Consider the following 19004-nt stretch of genomic DNA (forward strand, 5'->3'; position numbering starts at 1 on the left):
CGAGGGTCCAGAGGTGAAGACACCCAGGGAAGGGAGATCAGGTGCCAGAAAACACTGAGTAACTGTTAAAGGCTCTCAAGTCAAATCTACTTCAGTAGCTTTATATTAAATAAGTTTAATAAGTATAAAATAGCCACTGAAGAATGAGCTCTTCATGTAACCCATCAAAATAAATATTGACATCTATTTTTACAGTTATGTAAATTTACGTTTTCTTCTCTTAGACTTCAAGGCTGGTATGTTTTTAGTAAAATGCTCACAAGCGTGAAACCCCCTCACATCTGCCATTTCTGCAACAGCTCCCAACAGCTGCTGAAGTTCTGATGTTCAATAGAAGGCAGCTCGAGCTGTCTGCCGAGTGGGAGCCAGCTCCCTGCGTTCTGCACTCCTGTGCGTTTCACCTGAGGGGCGGGAATCAGCAGTCATCTTCCAAATCTGAGATCTCCAAATCAGCTTTATTCATTGATCTTTTGCCACTTGTCAACAGCCCCTTCTCAAATTCTTCTTCAGTAATTTTGCCTTTTTTAAACTTTTTCAAGAGCCTTGTGTCATTCAGAAGTTCCTCCATGTCTTCATCTTCCATATCAGAACCCTGAGGGCAGAAGAGACCAACAAGCTACTGAATTTCTCAGCAACAGTGTTCTAAGTGAAACCAGCAAAATTTGGGGGGTTTTTTGGCCACTCTAGGAGGCTTGTGAAATTCTAGTTCCCCAACCATAGACTGAACCTGGGCCCCTCAGCAGTGAAAGTGCAGAGTCCTAACCGCTGGACCGCCAGAGAAGCCCCAAACCAGCACTTTTTAATCAATCGGGAACTACATGCTCTTAGATCAGCTTTCACGAACAGCACATTCCCCAACCCAAGCCACCCAGAGAGAACAAAAATCTAAGAGTCTATGCAGTTCCTATTAGAAGGCACTATACACTACACTTCTGTGAGATTTGTTCAGAATTCTAAGTATTTAATTTTAAAAACTGCCAGCTTTACCTCTTCCCTTTTCCTTTTTTCAGTCAGTTTTTTCTTCTTTTCCTTTTTGGCCTTCTGCTTTGACCAAGCTTTATTTTTTATGAATTTTCTTCTCCCGTCATTTTCTGTTTTCTCTTTTCTTTGCTGCTCCAATAATTGCTTCTGCCTCTGCTTTTCTCTGATTTTGTCTTTAAATGGAATGGTGTCTGTGTTGACATCCACAGGCACGAAATCTGGAAACTGCTTTCCTCTCAGCTCTGGCATCTTGGGCATCCTCAGCAGGGCAAAACCTCGAGCAAGACTAGCAAAATCAAAATCTGATTAAACCAAAACATCAAGAGTTAGCACACCCAGAACAGGACTGTAAGCATCAACCAACAGAATATTCATAGCAATGGAATTTTTTCTGTGTGATCTAGTGAACTCGTTTTAATTAGAATTAAAATAATTACATTTTTACTAAAAGAATACTCAGCAGCCAGCACCTAGTCAAACCCAAGGAAGACTTTAATTTTTATTTTTGGGGAGGCTATGCCACACAGCATGCAGGATCTTAGTTCTCTGACCAGGGCTCGAACCCCTACCCCCTGCAATGGAAGCTCAGTCCAGGCCAGGTAAGTCTCAGAAAAACTTTCTTTTAAATGCTTGGAGCATGTGAGGGCGATCTGGTTGCGATATCTGTCACCCCATTGATCGCCAGGGTTGATTCAGCTGATCTGGCTGGCTAGGCAGGTATCCCCTTCCTCCCTCACCGCTCCATGTGCATCCCTCCCGAAGCTGCGCGCTTGGTTGAAGAAGACGACCATCCCCGATAGAGGAGGACCGGTCTTCGGTCAAGGGTATACGAGTAGCTGCGCTCCCCTGCTAGAACCTCCAAACAAGCTCTCAAGGTCCAAAAAAAGAAAAAAATAAAAATAAAAAAATAAATGCTTGGAAAACATTAACCCTGACATGGACCTAAGACAAAGCAGTTTCATATTTGTGCTCAACACAGGTGCTCAGCTGCTAAGTGGTATCCAACTCCATGGACTGTAGCCCACCAGGCTCCTCTGTCCATGTGATTCTCCAGGCAAGAATACTGGAGTAGGTTGCAATTAACTCATCCAGGGGATCTTCCCAACCCAGGGATCCAACCCACGTCTCTCATGTCTCCAGCATTGGCAGGCAGGTTCTTTACCACCAGCACCACCTGGAAAGCCCTTCATATTTGTAATACTTGTAAAAACCGTCAAATGTTTCAGATGGTGAGCAGATCAAACTTACCCTTTAATCTGAAGATGAGGTTGCACTCGTGCTTGGCATAAGCCTGGACGTATGACACAAAAGCTTTCATGCCCTTCTCAAACACGGCTCTGTCACCCAGGGCCATGGCCTTGAGCTTTGGAAGGAGGTCGGCTGTGTTCTTCTGGGGTTTCATCTCCTGCAGGGGGCACTGCACAGGGACCACATCGTCACTTCTGGCTGGGACCACCTCCCCCACCAGGCTACCCCATCAGAGCCAATGCCAGTAAAATCAAAGGCAAAACCACTCATTTTAATCTTATCCAGTGGAGGCTTTGAAGCCCAAATCCAACCCAAGTATTTTACTTGGTCCAGAAAGTATTTTAAATTTTTTAAAGCAAAGTTTAAAATCAGATTTTACATAACAATCCTGATTTCTGGTTGGAAAATATGGTAACACAGGTCTGTGTTCCCGAGTAATGATGCTCAGCTGGGGCCAGCAGTGGACCCCGGAGCCTCTCCACAGCCTTTTATAAAGCTGTAGACAGGTTCCCGCACTGACACCACCAGCCCAGCCCCTAATCTACATTTTGGACCACTTTCTGGAAAAGAACTTTTCCAACTACCCTGGCTTTGGGATTTCCACAGAAAAAAGGAAGACGGCTTACTTTTTGGTTAATTGCAAGGAAGTTGATGTACGACTCTTCCATGGGAAGGAGGAAGACGAGCGCACTGCCGCCGCGGCCGATGCGGGCTGTGCGGCCACAGCGATGCACGAAGGCACTGGAACGACATGGGGCGGGGCAGTCACTGCCTGACGGCTCAGCAGAGCACTGGCCTGCGGCCACGCAGCTGATGCGCTTCAAGTGACACCAGGAGTCGCCCGACTCCACGGCTCATCCCAGCCCTGCCACTTACTAGTTAAAGAAGAGCTGGCGATTAAATATACACACTGCAGACCAGACAGAGAAGGCAGTGGCACCCCACTCCAGTACTCCTGCCTGGAAAATCACATGTACAGAGGAGCCTGGTGGGCTGCAGTCCATGGGGTCGCTAAGAGTCGGACACGACTGAGCGACTTTACTTTCACTTTTCACTTTCATGCATTGGCGAAGGAAATGGCAACCCACTCCAGTGTTCTTACCTAGAGAACCCCAGGGACAGGTGGGCTGCCGTCTCTGGGGTCACACAGAGTCGGACACAACTGAAGCGACTTAGCAGCAGCAGCAGACCAGAGAGCAATCTCTTAGACATTTAATGTCAACTATAAAACTTATAAATTTATGCCCATCTGATGATACAGGTAGGAAGACGTGGTCCCAGCAGAAAATTTGGGAAACAGTGAAAATATAAAAGAGAAAATGATTTGTGAGTCCTACCCCTAACTCCACCCAGAATTAACAAGTATTGCCTAAGAGTTTGTATTTACAGGCATTTTCCTATGTTTGGAGGCATTTCCTAGAAATATATGCTTGCTCTCAGAATAACTGAAATCTCCATATGTAGTATATATATTGTTTTCCTTTAAACACTCTATTCATGTGCATTTCTGCAAGAACTTTAAAAGGTATCTGAAAATACAATACCGCATCACTATTGACCTACCGGTGATAACGCACCAGTTCCCCAACGTTTGCTATTTCATAATGTTTTGACAACCATCATGTTTACCTTCCTCACGATTCCTGTTTCGTTAAGACTAGATTCCTAGACAGAGCAAGTAACGTTCTCTGTACCTGGCATTACTGGGAGGATCATACTGCAAAACCCAGTTTACTTCAGGAATATCTATTCCTCGGGCCATCACGTCAGTGCACACCAAAATCCCACTAGAAAATAAGAAAACACCAGCTGAGTAAGGAGACCACCATTTCCCTACCATCAAGCAGTTGTTACTAATTTGAACACGATGACAGTAAAAACAGATTGCAGAATCTCACAGAAGCAAGTATATAGTAATAACATTTTGATTTTTCCTCCTCCCAAGAATCTCTAGGACTTCACAAGTTCTCAGTGAAATTTGTAAAGAGATGGGGAGATAATGAAAAGATGAATGAAAACTAATGAAAAGATTTTTTAACTAGCATATTTTGATTGGGGAAGAAAAAAACCCCAAAAACACTGTATTTGGTCTAATCCTTCACAGCCATTAAAAAAAAAAAAAAAAATGAAATTTTCCCTCTCATACTGAGGTGTAATTATCAAGTCTATCATTTTGTCTAAAAGATTGTTTTTAATATAGCCAGAATGTTTGGTGGTCAAGAAAAACAGAAAAGTATTATTTCTATGCACAAAGTCAAATTACAGTGTCCAGAGACACAGCTTTCCTATAGTGTAGTCAACCTGGAACCTTCAATGGGTTTCTCCCATCCGCTCTGTCTACCCATTCATTCAACAAACAGCTTACCAAACCCTGGGCCAGACCTGGGCTGGATAGTGGGGAATCCAAGAATGAACATAACACACAGGTTCCCGTTCTCATGTAGCTTACAATTGAGCAGGGAAGTTGACAAGGAAGTCAGTGCAGCCAAGTGTAATGGGCTCAGGACAGAGGGCAGGGTGAGAAGACGTGATAACTGGGTTAGAGAAGGAAGAGGGTTCCAACACACAAGAAGGTCTAGAAGCAGAGCAACCTGCAGAAGAGCAGAGAGGCTGGAGATCTGCCATCTCCAGGGAAGCCAACCCACCTCTGCAATTTGCGGAACTCCATGAAGATCTTATTGCGCTTGTATTTCATCTTTCCGTGAATGCACATTATCTTCACACCCTTCACCAGGGCCTCTAGAGCCTTTCCGTAGTATTCCACACAGGCGCAGGTGCTGGGAGAGAAGACAGAGGGCTTTGATCCCTGGTCGGAGAACTAAGATTCCACATGCTGCAGGGCAACTGAGCCCTCACGCCACAATAAGAGAACCCTGCCCACCACAACTAGAGAAAGGCCATGTGTTGCAACAAAGACCCAGCACAGCCAAAATAAAAAATTTTTAAAGATCTGTGCCAAGTGACCACTGCTGGATTCCCCACTGTTTTCCACAAGTCACACTGTATATAAGGATGCAGTTTTACATACCAAGGGCCACAACCCACAGATCCTGAAAGTAATCTAGTGGGTCCTAAAATCAATTTAGTGAGTCTGGACCAGCATTTTTTAAAAATCAGAGCAGAACAGAAAAGAAAGCATCAGAATGCCTCCCACCTAGTCAAGCACAGTCCTGTGAAATCTTTGTTTCAGCTGTGTGTGTGTGTGTGTGTGAGAGAGAGAGAGAGAACCAGGTTGTATTTCTAACTATGGGTCAATATAGTTACTGCATTTTATTGGTGAAATGATGGGTGGAAAAGAAACATGAAATTCTTTGGGTATGCCAAAGAACACCACTGTAGGTATATATGGAGGAAAGAACAGCCCAAGAATGCACGCACTCTGACAACAGGACATACCCCAGCGTGGCAGACACTAGGCTGGCTGATTAAACAGCATCCCAACCACTTCCTCCCTCTCCCGCTACTGCAGAGGCTGGGACAGCTGCCCACTCATTATCCACCTCTCACAGTGAGGGGCGGCCAGGTGACCCATCTTTGGCCCATGCAATGAAAGCAGAAGTCAGCCAAGATCAGGGGCAGGTGTTGTCTGGGAAAGCCTTTCCTTTTCTGATTAAGAGTCAAATATAGCAAGTACTGCCCTTCCCCCTGCCTTTCCTCTTTTCTCTGTTTCCAGTGCCGATGTGACAGGGGGTGTCACAGTGGTCATCTCAAAACTAGAGCTGACCTACAAGAAGGAAAGGCCAAGACACTCACAGAAATACTGGCCTTGACGTTGCTGAGACAGAAACCAATGTTAGGACTGCCTACCTCTGGACTTCTTTTTACAGGAGAAAAATCAACCCCTCCTGCTTGAGCTGCAGAAGTTGGGTTTTCAGTCACTTGCAGTTAAACACACTACTAACAGAGGACCAACCTAAAAGGAATTCCAAAACTGAAGGCTGCATGCTCATGCACATTCCAGGTGTAGTTGAACCCTAGAAGGATTACCTGAAGAAGACCAGATGTTTCTCCTGCTTATGATTTCGAAGAAAATGTACCAGCTGATTAAATTTCTCATCTGCCTTACAGACCTGCAAAATAAAAAGGAAAACCGATCAAGACAATTTGCTAACAATAAAAACAACCCCACAACTATTTTCAGTTTGGGCCTTAAATTTTAAGGACGCTAACTGCCTCCATGAAGAGGAAGACTTTCACCAGGATGTTACTCAGTCCACTGAGCTCAGAATTAACATCAGCCCCTGCTGCTGTCACATGTTAAATCACATAGTCATGTAACTGAGGACAGCGAGTCACTCAGTGCGGTAAGTACCTCCCAAACCCCAACATGCCAGCAGCACCATGCCGGCCGTAACACCACCCCCAGGGGAGGGCTTTACAATACAGGTCCTCAGATACAGCCTAAAGACCACAGATCACAGCTCTGGAATTGGACCCAAGGGTCAGTATTATTTAACAGCACCCGTGAGATTCTGAGGCATGGCCATGTTCAGAAATCACTGCTCTGAGGTTTACAAAGATTTCCAGAATGGACTGCACAGAATTACTTCACAGACCTCCATGGAGACAGACTGGAGCTCCTTTCAGGCTCCCATATTAAATACATGTAAATCCACCTGAATGCATTCCCCCTATTTTTATTAATACTAAAACCAAATCCTCAATTTGGAATTTCTTTCTCACACACTCAGACATTTCTAAATGCAGTTGCTTAAATGAATGCAAAAGAGCAGAATGCAACAGCAGCCACAGTGGGTTCCAAAGCTAAACTATTAGTATGTACTACGTACTAAGCACTGGCCTAAAACCTTCATGTGTTTTAATACACCAACCCTCACAGCAACCCTATGAAGTGGGTGCTCCCCGAGCCCCCATTTCACTGGTGATGAACTGTAAGTCCACCTGGTTCGGTTAGGAAGGGACAAAACCGAGCTGCGCGCCTGGGCGGCCTTGCCCTTGCACCCCTGCTCTTAACCACCTCACCGTCCATGGCCTCCTCTCTCCCCTAGGAAGAGCCGACTGCCCAACTTTACCAGCCTGGCCGCAAGCGGAAACAGCAGCACCAAGTATAACACCCCCAGTCTGATTTCAAAAACATCCTCCCGACAGCTGCACCAGAGGCAGTTTTCTGATTTGCAAGCTCTTCTGCCTTGACCCCCCTACCCCCAGACCCTCCAAGAACTGACACAAAGAACAGCAACCTCATCGCCCTTACAGTCCCCAGCTCTAGGGACACTGGTTTGGCAATGGCCCACTTTCTCTGCAAACACGTCACCGTGCTCAGGAGCTAGGGAGCCCCTCTCGGCCAAAAGAAAAACCCTGTTCCCTGGCTGACAATACAGATGTGCCCTGTCAAGCAGGGACACTGGCCTGGCCACCCTGGCTGACCATCCTCTCTAGATGCCTCCTGGCTTGAGCCAGTGACCAGAGAGGACAGAAGGAGGGGACTCACTACTAACAATCACATTCCGAAAAGCCCTCCCGCTGCCTGGTGAGGAAGGGCAGCAGCAGCTAGGATTTACTGCTGCAAATTGAAAGAAAGTGAAAGTGAAGTTGCTCAGTCGTGTCTGACTCTTTGCGACCCCATGGACTGTAGCTGCTGGGCTCCTCCGTCCATGAGATTTTCCAGGCAAGAGTACTGGAGTGGGTTGCCATTTCCTTCTCCAGGGGATCTTCCCAACCCAGGGATTAAACCTGGGTCTCCCATATTGCAGGCAGACGCTTTACCATCTGAGCTACCAGGGAAGCTAAACTGAGCAACTCCCAGCTGCAAAATGAACACACCAAACATTTAGGTTCCAGAGCAGAACAGTCACCCAAAAAGGCTCCTTCAGAGTCTATCATTAGGTTTTGTGTTTGAGCTGCTCGTCGGGCTGTGCCCTTCTCTAACTCAGGCTCATACTGACGGGCCGGGAACCCAGTGTCCCACGCCTGTACCCAGCACACGCCATGCACATGTCAAAAAGTTTGATCACTTGGGGGTAGGAGGCCCAAGGACACCATCCCTGGAGAGTATGCTTAAAACACAGTTATGCCCATGTTAACTTACTTATTCATTTACTTGCTGAATGACAAGTATCATCACATACACCACGTATCCCAGCCCTGCCCCAAGTGCTGCACTTCCAAATGTGCCTCAGGGTATCATTTTACAGACTTAGTTACCTAGAAAACTGAAAGCTAATCCATAGAGCACTCATCATTATTAATTTTTGCTTGCTTTTTGTTTTAACTGCTAAGAGTTAACATATTAGTGGGAACATGGTGTATCATATTGTAAAACATACAGACAGTGAAAGTTAAGAAAAAAGTACTTGAAAATCATTTTTCAAATAAGTAAAAACTTACTTACTTGAAAATCTAATAAGCTGTTCAAACAATTCTTATAGCTGATCATTTCAAAGGAAAAATGGAACTAAGCTTATTGAAAATAGTACGAGTCAAAAAAATTGGTAATTTTTTCAGTAAACTGCTTTGACTAACAATACTGGTTCTACTTTTTTCCAGCTTTACTGAGGTACAATTGGCAAATAAAAATTGTATATATTTAAGCACATTTATACAGTAAAAATACATACATGTAGTAATATATGTTTAAGGTGTACGATGTGATGACTTAATATACATACACAGTGAAATGACTGTCATAATCAAGTTAATACACCTATCACATCACTTCATCTTTTCAGTTTTTTGTGAGAACACTTCAGAAACATTGTTGGCAAATTTCAGTCTCAAGTAAACAACACTGTGAACCGCAGCCCTCGTCGTCACTGGCCGGCAGGGGTCGGTGCGGACACCCAGCGCTCACCATGTAGTGGTTCTCCAGGCGGGAAGGGGTCTTCTGGGTGCTGCTGGCCGCCACGCCCTTCTCCTTCACCGAGATGCGCACGGGGTTCCGCAGGCCAGCTCTCACCAGGTTCTCCACCTCCTGGGTCTGAGTGGCCGAGAAAAGGCCCGTTCTCCTCTGCTTCGGCAAGAACTCCAGGATGGTGTTTATGCTAAAAACAGAAGGGCTCATCTTAACCCCTTACTTGTCAGCATAAGGAACAAAGGGTGTTTTATTATACTAAACAGGTATTTTAGAAGACTGGAAACCATAAGAATATTTACAGTAGCTATTAATGGGAGATGAGATTATGGATGATCTTTATTTCTTTTTTATACTCTTATTTTCCCAACGTTTCTTCAATATAAACATATAAGTGAACTCTTATAATGAGGGGACAATTAAAAGAGTGAAATTAAAACAAAACTTTTTGAGACTAAAAACTATTGAGCTGCACACTATTTAATTGAGCAAACTGTGTAACATGAATTGGATCCCAATAAAGCTATTTAATTCTTTAAAACACACAAAAACTTTTAAAGAGCCATGAAGGAAAATGCATCAAAGAACAACTGAAATTTAGTGTGGGAGAATTTGATGGATCAAACAACCTAATGAAATTCCAGTGCAGCTAACAGATATAGTCACCAAGTGATAAAGGAATTCCACCTTGGGGTCCTTTCCACCCTGTGTCACATTAAGTCCAAACTTCAGTACCTTGTCTCGAAACCCATGTCCAGAAGCCTGTCTGCTTCATCCAATACCAGGACCTCCAGGGACCTCACGCAGCTGGCCAGATCGAGGCCCTCAGCCTTCCTTCGGAACATGTCCTCCAGACGGCCTGGGGTTGCCACGATGATGTTCCCACTAGGAAAAGAAAGTTAACATTTATTGCACTCAGTGAATCTCAGGGACCTTTGTGATTCCAAACACAATTGCTGTATACCCCTGTGCATGAGGGCTCAGTCATGTCCCACTCTTTTACGACCCCGTGAACTATAGCCCACCAGGCTCCTCTGTCCATGGGATTTCCCAGGCAAGAATACTGTATGTAGTGGGTTGCCATTCCCTTCTCCAGGGGATCTTCCCCACCCAGAGATCGAACCCCAGTCTCCTGCATCTCCTGCATTGGCAGGTGGATTCTTTAACACTGCCTCACCTGGGAAGCCCTATCCCTCCAAAAATGTCATCTAAAATCCCACAGATGAGAAGGGAGACCACCAGAGTGGGAGGAGAAGGCTGCGCCATGAGGGGACAGGTCTGAGTTCCAGGCTGAGATTGAGGGCTGCTGCTGCTAAGTCGCTTCAGTCGTGTCCGACTCTGTGCGACCCCATAGATGGCAGCCCACAAGGCTTCTCCGTCCCTGGGACTCTCCAGGCAAGAACACTGGAGTGGGTTGCCATTTCCTTCTCCAATGCATGAAAGTGAAAAGTGAAAGTGAAGTCACTCAGTCATGTCTGACTCTTAGCGACCCCATGGACTGCAGCCTACCAGGCTCCTCCATCCGTGGGGTTTTCCAGGCAAGAGTACTGGAGTGGGGTGCCATTGCCTTCTCCGGAGATTGAGGGCAGGGCTCAGCAAACACCATTCGGCCAAATCTGGCCTCCACTGTTTCTGTGACTCTGCATCCTCCTTCATTCATGGGTTGCCTCTGGAGGCTTTCACACACTTAACAGCAGAGGGAGCTGTAATGACCCCGACTGTGTGATTGACGAAGCTAAAATAATTACTATCCGGGCCTTTACTGAAAGGACCCTGGCTTTATTCGACTGTTTTAGGCCCCAGGTCACTCACCTATAAAATGTGAATGTCAACAGAACTAGAGACAATTTTATGTAAAGATCACAAACTGGCAGACTTAAGGCCAAATGCGGCCTCCCCACTGACTGGGTCCCTGCAGGGAAGTTATTATTATTTTTTTAATGTGAATTACATGCAAAAGTTAAAAAAAAATCTGGACTACAAAAAATTAAAAACCTGGCAATACAGAGTCCTGCAGCAACATGTCAGCTGGAGATGAGTATTCGGGCATAAACTAGCCAGTTTCTCCCAATCCCCACCCAGCCCCACTTCAGATGTTTGTATTTTCCTCCGACCCCTGTAGGAACTCGAGTCTGTTCCCCGCCACTGCAAAGCATCTCCCATTGTAGCTGGACACAGCGAGCGCTCAAGAAAAGGAGTTTTCTTTATCAAAAATTCACTGACAATCTGGGCACAAAATCTATCACTGCTCATTACAAACTATTAGTCATAGTGGGCCAATACAATGCCACAGGCTGATTGCCATCGTGTATTCAAACATTTATTCCAAATGTTTAGTAAACACCTGCTGTATGCTCCGCTCCTTGTTAGGCCCTGAAGGTAAAATGCTGCGAGACTAACACCACCCTGACTTTCATGAGCTGCCTGGGGATGCAAAGGAGCCAGGCACGTACAATACCTGGGAGAAAGCCAGCTCAAGCAGGGCAGACTGGGAGAGCACGGCAGCACAGGGTGCCAACACCAACATCAGGACCATCCTAAGGGCCAGCAGGGGCCACTGAAGCGCTTTCAGTGAGGGACACGACCTGGCTGGCACTCTGGTAGCTACGTGGAGTGGATAACCAGGGGCTAACAGCAGAGACACAGAACAGAGGGACTTCCCTGGGGGTCCTTGGTTAAGAATCCACCGTGCAATCCAGGTAACATGGGTTCGATTCCTGGTTGGGGTACTAAGATCCCACATGCCAGCGGGACAACTGAGCCCTTGAACCACAACTAGAGAGCCTGTGTGCTGCAACTAAGATCCCAAGCAGCCAAAAATAAATAATAAACAAATTAATTTTTTTAAAAGGTAAAGAAACACACAGGAGAGAAAGAAAGAGCCGTTCCTAGAGTTCAGGGGCGAAACAAGCAGAAGAGGTGGTGATGGAAAAGTTGACCAGTTAAGAGATGTGCTTCAGAGAGAAAAGGCCAAGGATCTGGTGACGGTTAACTGAGAGGGGGGATGTGGGGACGGTGAGGAGTCAAGGCTGACTCCCTGACCTCAGGAGAGGCATACAGGGGAAAGGTGAATAGGAAACTCCACATGAGGTACAAGTCTAGGGATGAAAATTCCAAGCTCTTGTTTTAGAGGTTTCTGCAAAAGCTGTGAGATGCCAGTCAGATGCCAGGGAGACAAGTGGATTATCTGGGGTTCAAGGCGAGGTCAGGGACCACCTCGGGAGAGACAAGACCATTAACCAGTGAGCAAAATGGGAGGTTGACAGGAAGAAAAAACTTTTTATGGGGGGGGGTGACTGAAGGGGGCATTTCCAGTTAGGTCTTGATCGTGCATCAAGTTCAATGTCAAGAGCAAGCAAAGCAGCAAGGCAACTCACCCAAGCTCCTTAAATCTGGCGACATCTTCTCCAGGATTCCTGCCTCCAATCCAGAGAATCTGGCTGAAACAAGAGAAGGGTCTCTGAGGTCAGGAGGAACTGCAGCCCATGGCTGAAAGTTTGGGACTCTGCCCCCAACTTACCTAAACTGTGGGAAAGGCTTCGTGAAATGAGACAGGACCTCCTCTATCTGAACAGCCAGCTCTCGTGTGGGTGTGATGATTATGGCGCCCACCTAACCACGTGGCAGGAAGGGACACGATTAGCAGAGCCTGCAGCTTACAGAGCTGAAACTCCACAACCGGCACCCTCCACCTCACGGAGGAAGGTTTCCAGAGAAACAGTACTTCCTGGGCTTTTCCAGCAGTGCGTGGCCATGGTGCGAATCAACTAGAGTTGAATCTTGAATGATGGGGGTCGGGGGGAGGGGGGGTGGTTAGGGGAACCAACCCTCTGCACAGTCGAAAAAGTACTTGTGTTCAGTCGTGTCCAACTCTTTTGTGACCCCATGGACAGGAGCCCATCAGGCTCTTCGGTCCATCGGATTTTCCAGGCAAGAATACTGGAGTGGGTTGCCATTTCCTCCTCCAGGGGATCTTCCTGACCCCAGGACTGAACCTGAACATCCTGCATCTTCTACATTGGCAGGCAGATCCTTTACCACTGTCACCTGGGAAGCACAGTTGAAAATCCACCTGTAATTTAAAGTCGGGTCTCCATGTAACAGGGTATAACTGGTTTGATTCCTCTGTAACCCCATTCCACATGGAGGGATTAAACTACCAGTTGGCAGAGACCTACAGTTATTCACTGCTGATAAAACCTGCGCTTAAGTGGACCCATACCACTCAAACCCGTTGTTCAAGGGTCAGTTGTAGACTGAATTAGAGTCAGTTCTCTACAAAGCAGCCAGACACCATGGTAACAAATATTGGACCATGGCTCCCCGGGAAGTGGGATTAGGTTCCTGCGAGCCTCTGGTCATGTTTTTGTCAACCTAACAGTACCTAAGCTTGTTTTACACACATGTCTGTTTAAAGACACCTTACTTTGTAAGTCAAGTATACTTCAATTAAATAAAGGTATTTCATTGAATATACACTGTTGATTCATTAACGTTGACCTCAAAGCCACAGCACTATCATGCATGCCTGAATGATGCTTATGTAACATGTATTTTCTCCGTAAGGTTCATCACAGCCTCCTTGCGCTCAGGAATGCTCAGCAGTGCTTCAGCACTACGTTTGGGGGTCATTTTAAGCAGTGAAATCACCACATACACACACACGAAAAGACATCACAGCAGTACGTAGACCAGGAAAAGGACCCGTGTTTCCAGTCTGAGCAGGAATGAGAAGGCAGAGTCACCGTCTTCAGGCTCAGCTGGGAACATGCCATCAGTGTTGCTGCCCCAGGCAAGGCCACGCACGAGCACGAAAGCATGGTGACTGCTGCCTGGGGAGCTACAGATACGTGCTAAGGAGCAGCCAAATTCAAAAACACAGAATCTGCAAGTCATTAGGACACACTGTACTTTTCTTCTTTTTTCAAGCTTTTGACTAGCTTTTTCCTCAACTGTGAACTCTCTGATGACTAGGGGAAAATACAGCGCTTGGTCTCCTCACCTGACTCTTCTTTAACTTCTCTTCCCTCCTCAGGAGAATTTCCACGATGGGGATGACGAAAGCGAGGGTTTTGCCACTACCTGTGACCTGAAAGGGAGGAAGCTGTGGTTTGCTTTTCCTCCAAGTTCGTCCTGGAGGGCAAACGGGAGGACAGGCTGCACTGCCATAACGTACTCACCGCTTCTGCAGCAACGTCTTTGTTTTTCATGAACAGAGGGATAGTTGCGGACTGAAAAGAGAGACAGCAAATTACCAGTTATGGGATGCCGTGACACCACAGACGAGGCCCAAAGCCCAAGGAACACAGCACTGGCCTTAGTCACACTGGATCCCACCGCAAAGTGGATTCTGATCAGTCACCACCAGGGACCTCAGTGTGGTCAGGTCACAGGTAACATGGCGTGGTGTCTACGCAGATGGCATGAGGGGGAAGCGAGTCGAGCTGGGAATTGGGAGTCCTGAGTTCTAGCCCTGCCTCGCCTACTCTTCCTTTCTAGACCAGGAAGGGGCTAAAGACAGTGGTTTTAAGGTTCCTTCCTGTCCTCATAGCACAAAATAACGACTCAAATGGGCTCTTTCATTATAAACACCACCGAGAACCCGCACGTTTACCAGGGACCTAGCCCTTTGATTGCAGCAACGAGCAGCTGAACCTGAAGCAGACTCAGATCTTGGCTTCAAAGTTTCCCCCTGCCCACCGCCCAGGATTCCACTCCTGGTCCTCAGAGCCTGAGCTCACCCATCGCAGCACATGCAGGACTTTCCTAACTGCGTCGGCACAAGTAAGTCTCAGGGAACATGTGGCAGTTATTGTAAGATAACTGGAGATGTTGTAAGTAGTCAGAACGGGGCAGGGGAAGCAGGAGGTGGTTTGTTTCTAGCACCCAGTAAGTAGAGCCCAGAGATGCTGTTAAACAGCCCATAATACCCAGGGCCATTTCATATAACAAAGAATTATCCAGTCCAAAGTATCAAGAGCGCAGAGACTGAGAACTCTGCTATGGACCACTGCTGCCCAACAGAAATAAATACGGGAAGAGATCAGACTTGTGGTTGCCAAGCAAGAGTGGGGGAGGGAGGGGACGGACTGGGAATTTGGGATTGATAGGTGCAACCTATCACATTTAGAAACGGAGAAACAACAAGGTCCTACTGTATGGCACAGGGAACGATATCCAATCTCCTGGGATAAAACATAATGGAAAAGAATGTTTAAAAAAGAATGTATCAATGTATAAAACCGAGTCACTTTGCTATATAGCAGAGATTGACACAACACTGTAAATCAGTTATACTTAAAAAAAAAAAAAGAAATATAATGTGAGCCACATACTCATCTAGTAGCCACATTAAGAAAAGTAAAAAGAGGGACTCCCCTCTGGTCCAGTGGCTAAGAATTCGCCTTACAGTGCAGGGGTCTGGGTTTGATTCCTGGTCAGGGAACTAAGATTCCACATGCTGTGGAGCAACTAAGCCTGCACACCACAGCTACTGAAGCCCACACAGTCTGGAGCCTGTGCGCCACAACTAGAGAGTCTGTGCCCACAATGAAGGATCCTGCATAATGCAACTAAGACCTGATGCAGCCAAATGAATAAATATATATATATATATATATTTTTTAAGCAAAAATAGACAAAATGAATTTTTATTTATATTTTATTTAACCTAATATCATCCAAAATCGGAGAAGGCAATGGCACCCCACTCCAGTACTCTTGCCTGGAAAATCCCATGGATGGAGGAGCCTGGAAGGCTGCAGTCCATGGGGTCGCTGAGGGTCGGACACAACTGAGCGACTTCACTTTCATGCATTGGAGAAGGAAATGGCAACCCACTCCGGTGTTTTTGCCTGGAGAATCCCAGGGACGGGGGAGCCTGGTGGGCTGCCGTCTATGGGGTCACACAGAGTCGGACACGACTGAAGTGACTTAGAAGCAGCAGTAGCAGCAGCATCCAAAATATTTTCGGCTTGATGTGTAAGTGATATTTTTTAAACGAATGAGATATTTTTCATTTGTTTTTCATGCTAAGTCCTCAAAATCCATTATAGATTTTTATATTTAGAGTGCATCTCAATTGGACTCACCATGTTTCAAGTGTTCTTAATAGTCATATGTGAGTGGCTACCATAGTGGACAGCACTTAGACCACGGACTCCATGGCAAATACTGGGTCCTCTCCGCCCAACAGTCCCAAGGCATGACACACAGCACTGCCTGCTTCCTCCACACCTTTCCTGAGGAGCCTATGCACACCTCCACATTTCAAAACAGGACTCTAGATTTTTCCTTTGAAGACTGTTACCCCTGCCAGCTTTCCTCACTTTAGTAAACGATACCACCAATCACCCAGTCACTAAAGACAGAAACCTCAGGGTCCCTCTAGATTCCTCTTCCCTGACCCCCACATCTGGTCCCTCAGCAACCCTAAAGCTATCTCAAAAGCGACTCTTCAATATCCACAACTTCCTCTCTACTCCAAGCCACCATCACCTCTAACTTGACAACGGCCTCCCAGTGGATGGCCTCGCTTGTTCTCTTACTCCCCTAAAGTCCACTCTCTACACAGCAGTCACAGCCCTTCTCTTCCTGCAGCCTCCCATGTAAGACGGCTTCTCACTACATTCCAAATAAAATGCAAGATCCCACAAGTAAGACCCTACATGGTCAGCCCTCGATTTGCTCATCTCTTACACTACGCATGATGCCCCAGCCACAAAGGCCTTCTTTCTGTTCCTCCAAGCTCATTCCACTTGTACTGGCATTTCTCTTTGCTAGAATATCCTGCCTCCAGTCATCCCTTGGCTGGCTCCTTCTCATTCAGGTATCAGCTTAATGACACCTCCTCCAAGAGGCCTTCTCTATCTTACCTTCTGCCCTGTACTTTCTTGTCACTGTCTCCTCCACAACACTGATCACCAGCTGAAATTACCTTATTTCTTTACTCCCTTCTCTCTCTTCTGCATTAAAAAGCAAGGGCCATGAGTGAGGACCAACACTGCAAAATCCCCAGAGCCTAAAAGAGTACCTGATACACAGTTTGTCCTGGAGAAATTGCTGAATAAATGAGTGAGCTGGACCAAGACACTTCACTTGGCCCACAAAACAAGACAACAGGTTACATTTACTGAGTGTCCGTAACATTGTCTTAGGTAATCCTCACAACAACTCTTAGGTAATACTATTTTCGTCATTTCACACGGAAAGGAAATGAAGCACAGAGAGGTTAAGTCATTTGCTCAAGGTCTCACAGATCTACAGAGGCCAGGGCCAGGATACGAACCAGGTACTTAGAAGCAGGATTCGAGCCAGGCACTTAAGTCTCAGCACCTAAGAGCGGATGGAGGAGCAGTGTTATGAAAACCCTAGTACAGGCGCGCTGCCGCCTGCCGCCTCTGCCTGGCGATCATTAACCAGCTAGGCATCACCCAAGTCGGGGAAGAAGAAAGACGACATGACAAAAAAGTCCCAGCTCTGAGTCTCCCTTTCCCAACCTGCCCCCTTCGCACCGAGAGCCCTCCTCCCCCGGGGCCTATGCCGAGTACCTGCACCGGTGTCATGTACGGAAAACCGAGCTCCCTCAAGACACTCAGCACTTGCGGATGCAGCGGCACCGGTAGCGACTCCCAGGAACCCTCCGTCACGTGCTCCATGGTGCACTCAGCCACCGAGCTACTACCTGGACGCCTCCCGGGAGCACTTCCGCTTCCGGTCGCCAAGCCAGCCGCCCGGAAACCGCACTCCCTTCGCAAAGATCCGGAAGGCGGGAAAGGCGCCTTTGCAACAGAAGAGTGGAAAGCGGACTTCTGGCGAATAAAAGCGGGCGGCGGGAACCCGGCTGGAGTAGTGCCATTCTTCCAGTGCAACCACCTAGGCTCCGGGCGCCTTTCACACCGAGCAGGCATTTGGGCGGGAGGGATTTTGCCCCGGCTCTCACACTCTCCCCGCCGGTCGGAGGCAGATGGCAGCACAACACCGCGTCCTGGTCAAACAACAGTAGGTCCGGAGGGAGTGGACAGAAATGTACCCCAATCCCGGAGCCCTGGATATGCAAAATAGACTGATGGTGCGGATCCACTGCTTGGGACAAAATAAATATTTACTTCCGATGAAGTTGGGTCAGATACCTAAATAAGAACACTGTATCTTATTCCTGTGTTCACCACTGGTTGGTTTTATGCACGTGTACAATTCATTCAGGAAGCTTTTACCGACCAGCTATTACGCGTTGGGCTTCGCCAGTGGCTAGGCTTCCCTAGTGGCTCAGACGGTGAAGTTATCTGCCTGCAGTGGAGGAGACCTGAGTTCTATCATGGATCGGGAAGATCCCCTGGAGGAGGGCAGGGCAACCCACTCCAGTCAGGGACTTCCCCGGTGGTCCTGTGGTTAAGAATGCGCCTTTGGGCTTCACTGGTGGGTCAGACGATAAAGAGTCTGCCCGCAATGGGGGAGACCTGGCTTCCATTCCTGGATCGGGAAGCTCCCCTGGAGGAGGAAATGTCAACCCACTCAGGTATTCTTGCCTGGAAAATTCCATGGATGGAGGAGCCTGGGTGGGTTATAGTCCATGGGGTCGCAGAGAGTCGGGCACGACTGTGTTGTGCTTAAGACTATTATGCCTTGGGCCCGTCTCTTCAGCTTGGCTTGCTCCCTTACATCCATGAGGACTTTTGAAATGTCACCAGTAATGCCTTCCCTTCCTAATCACTAAAACTTGTCAAGAGCAGCGTTAGGCATTACTGACAAAATGGAGGCACAGCCCCAGACCCCTGTCCTCATTCAGCAGGCATGGCCTGGAATGATGGAGTTAGACCTTGTAATTCTGACTTGTCTTTTCCTCTCCTCAGCTGAGTTGACTGAAAAGGAATATTAAGGTGCTTATTGTTCTTGAGAGGAGCATGAGCAGGCACAAAGCCTTCTGCAGCTGTGCTCAGAAAATAATTCAAAGTTAACCACTGAC

The 19004-nt window shown here is 47.0% G+C and overlaps 1 protein-coding gene across 1 annotated transcript; it reads right to left on the reverse strand.

The window, feature by feature from the left end:
- Positions 1–86: 86 nt before the first annotated feature.
- On the reverse strand, positions 87–18174 carry DDX55 (DEAD-box helicase 55). The gene is made up of 14 exons (XM_055550968.1): positions 17590–18174; positions 14221–14271; positions 14043–14129; positions 12561–12652; positions 12418–12480; positions 9776–9925; positions 9041–9230; positions 6217–6299; positions 4875–5006; positions 3924–4016; positions 2856–2970; positions 2230–2398; positions 988–1283; positions 87–592 (listed from the first exon to the last, which is right to left on the reverse strand). The coding sequence occupies exons 1-14, from the start codon at positions 17947–17949 to the stop codon at positions 416–418; spliced, it is 2058 nt and encodes a 685-aa protein (XP_055406943.1). The 5' UTR covers positions 17950–18174; the 3' UTR covers positions 87–415.
- Positions 18175–19004: the final 830 nt, after the last annotated feature.

Source organism: Bubalus kerabau, chromosome 16 (genome assembly GCF_029407905.1).
Source record: "Bubalus kerabau isolate K-KA32 ecotype Philippines breed swamp buffalo chromosome 16, PCC_UOA_SB_1v2, whole genome shotgun sequence".
Taxonomy (NCBI): Eukaryota; Metazoa; Chordata; class Mammalia; order Artiodactyla; family Bovidae; genus Bubalus; species Bubalus kerabau.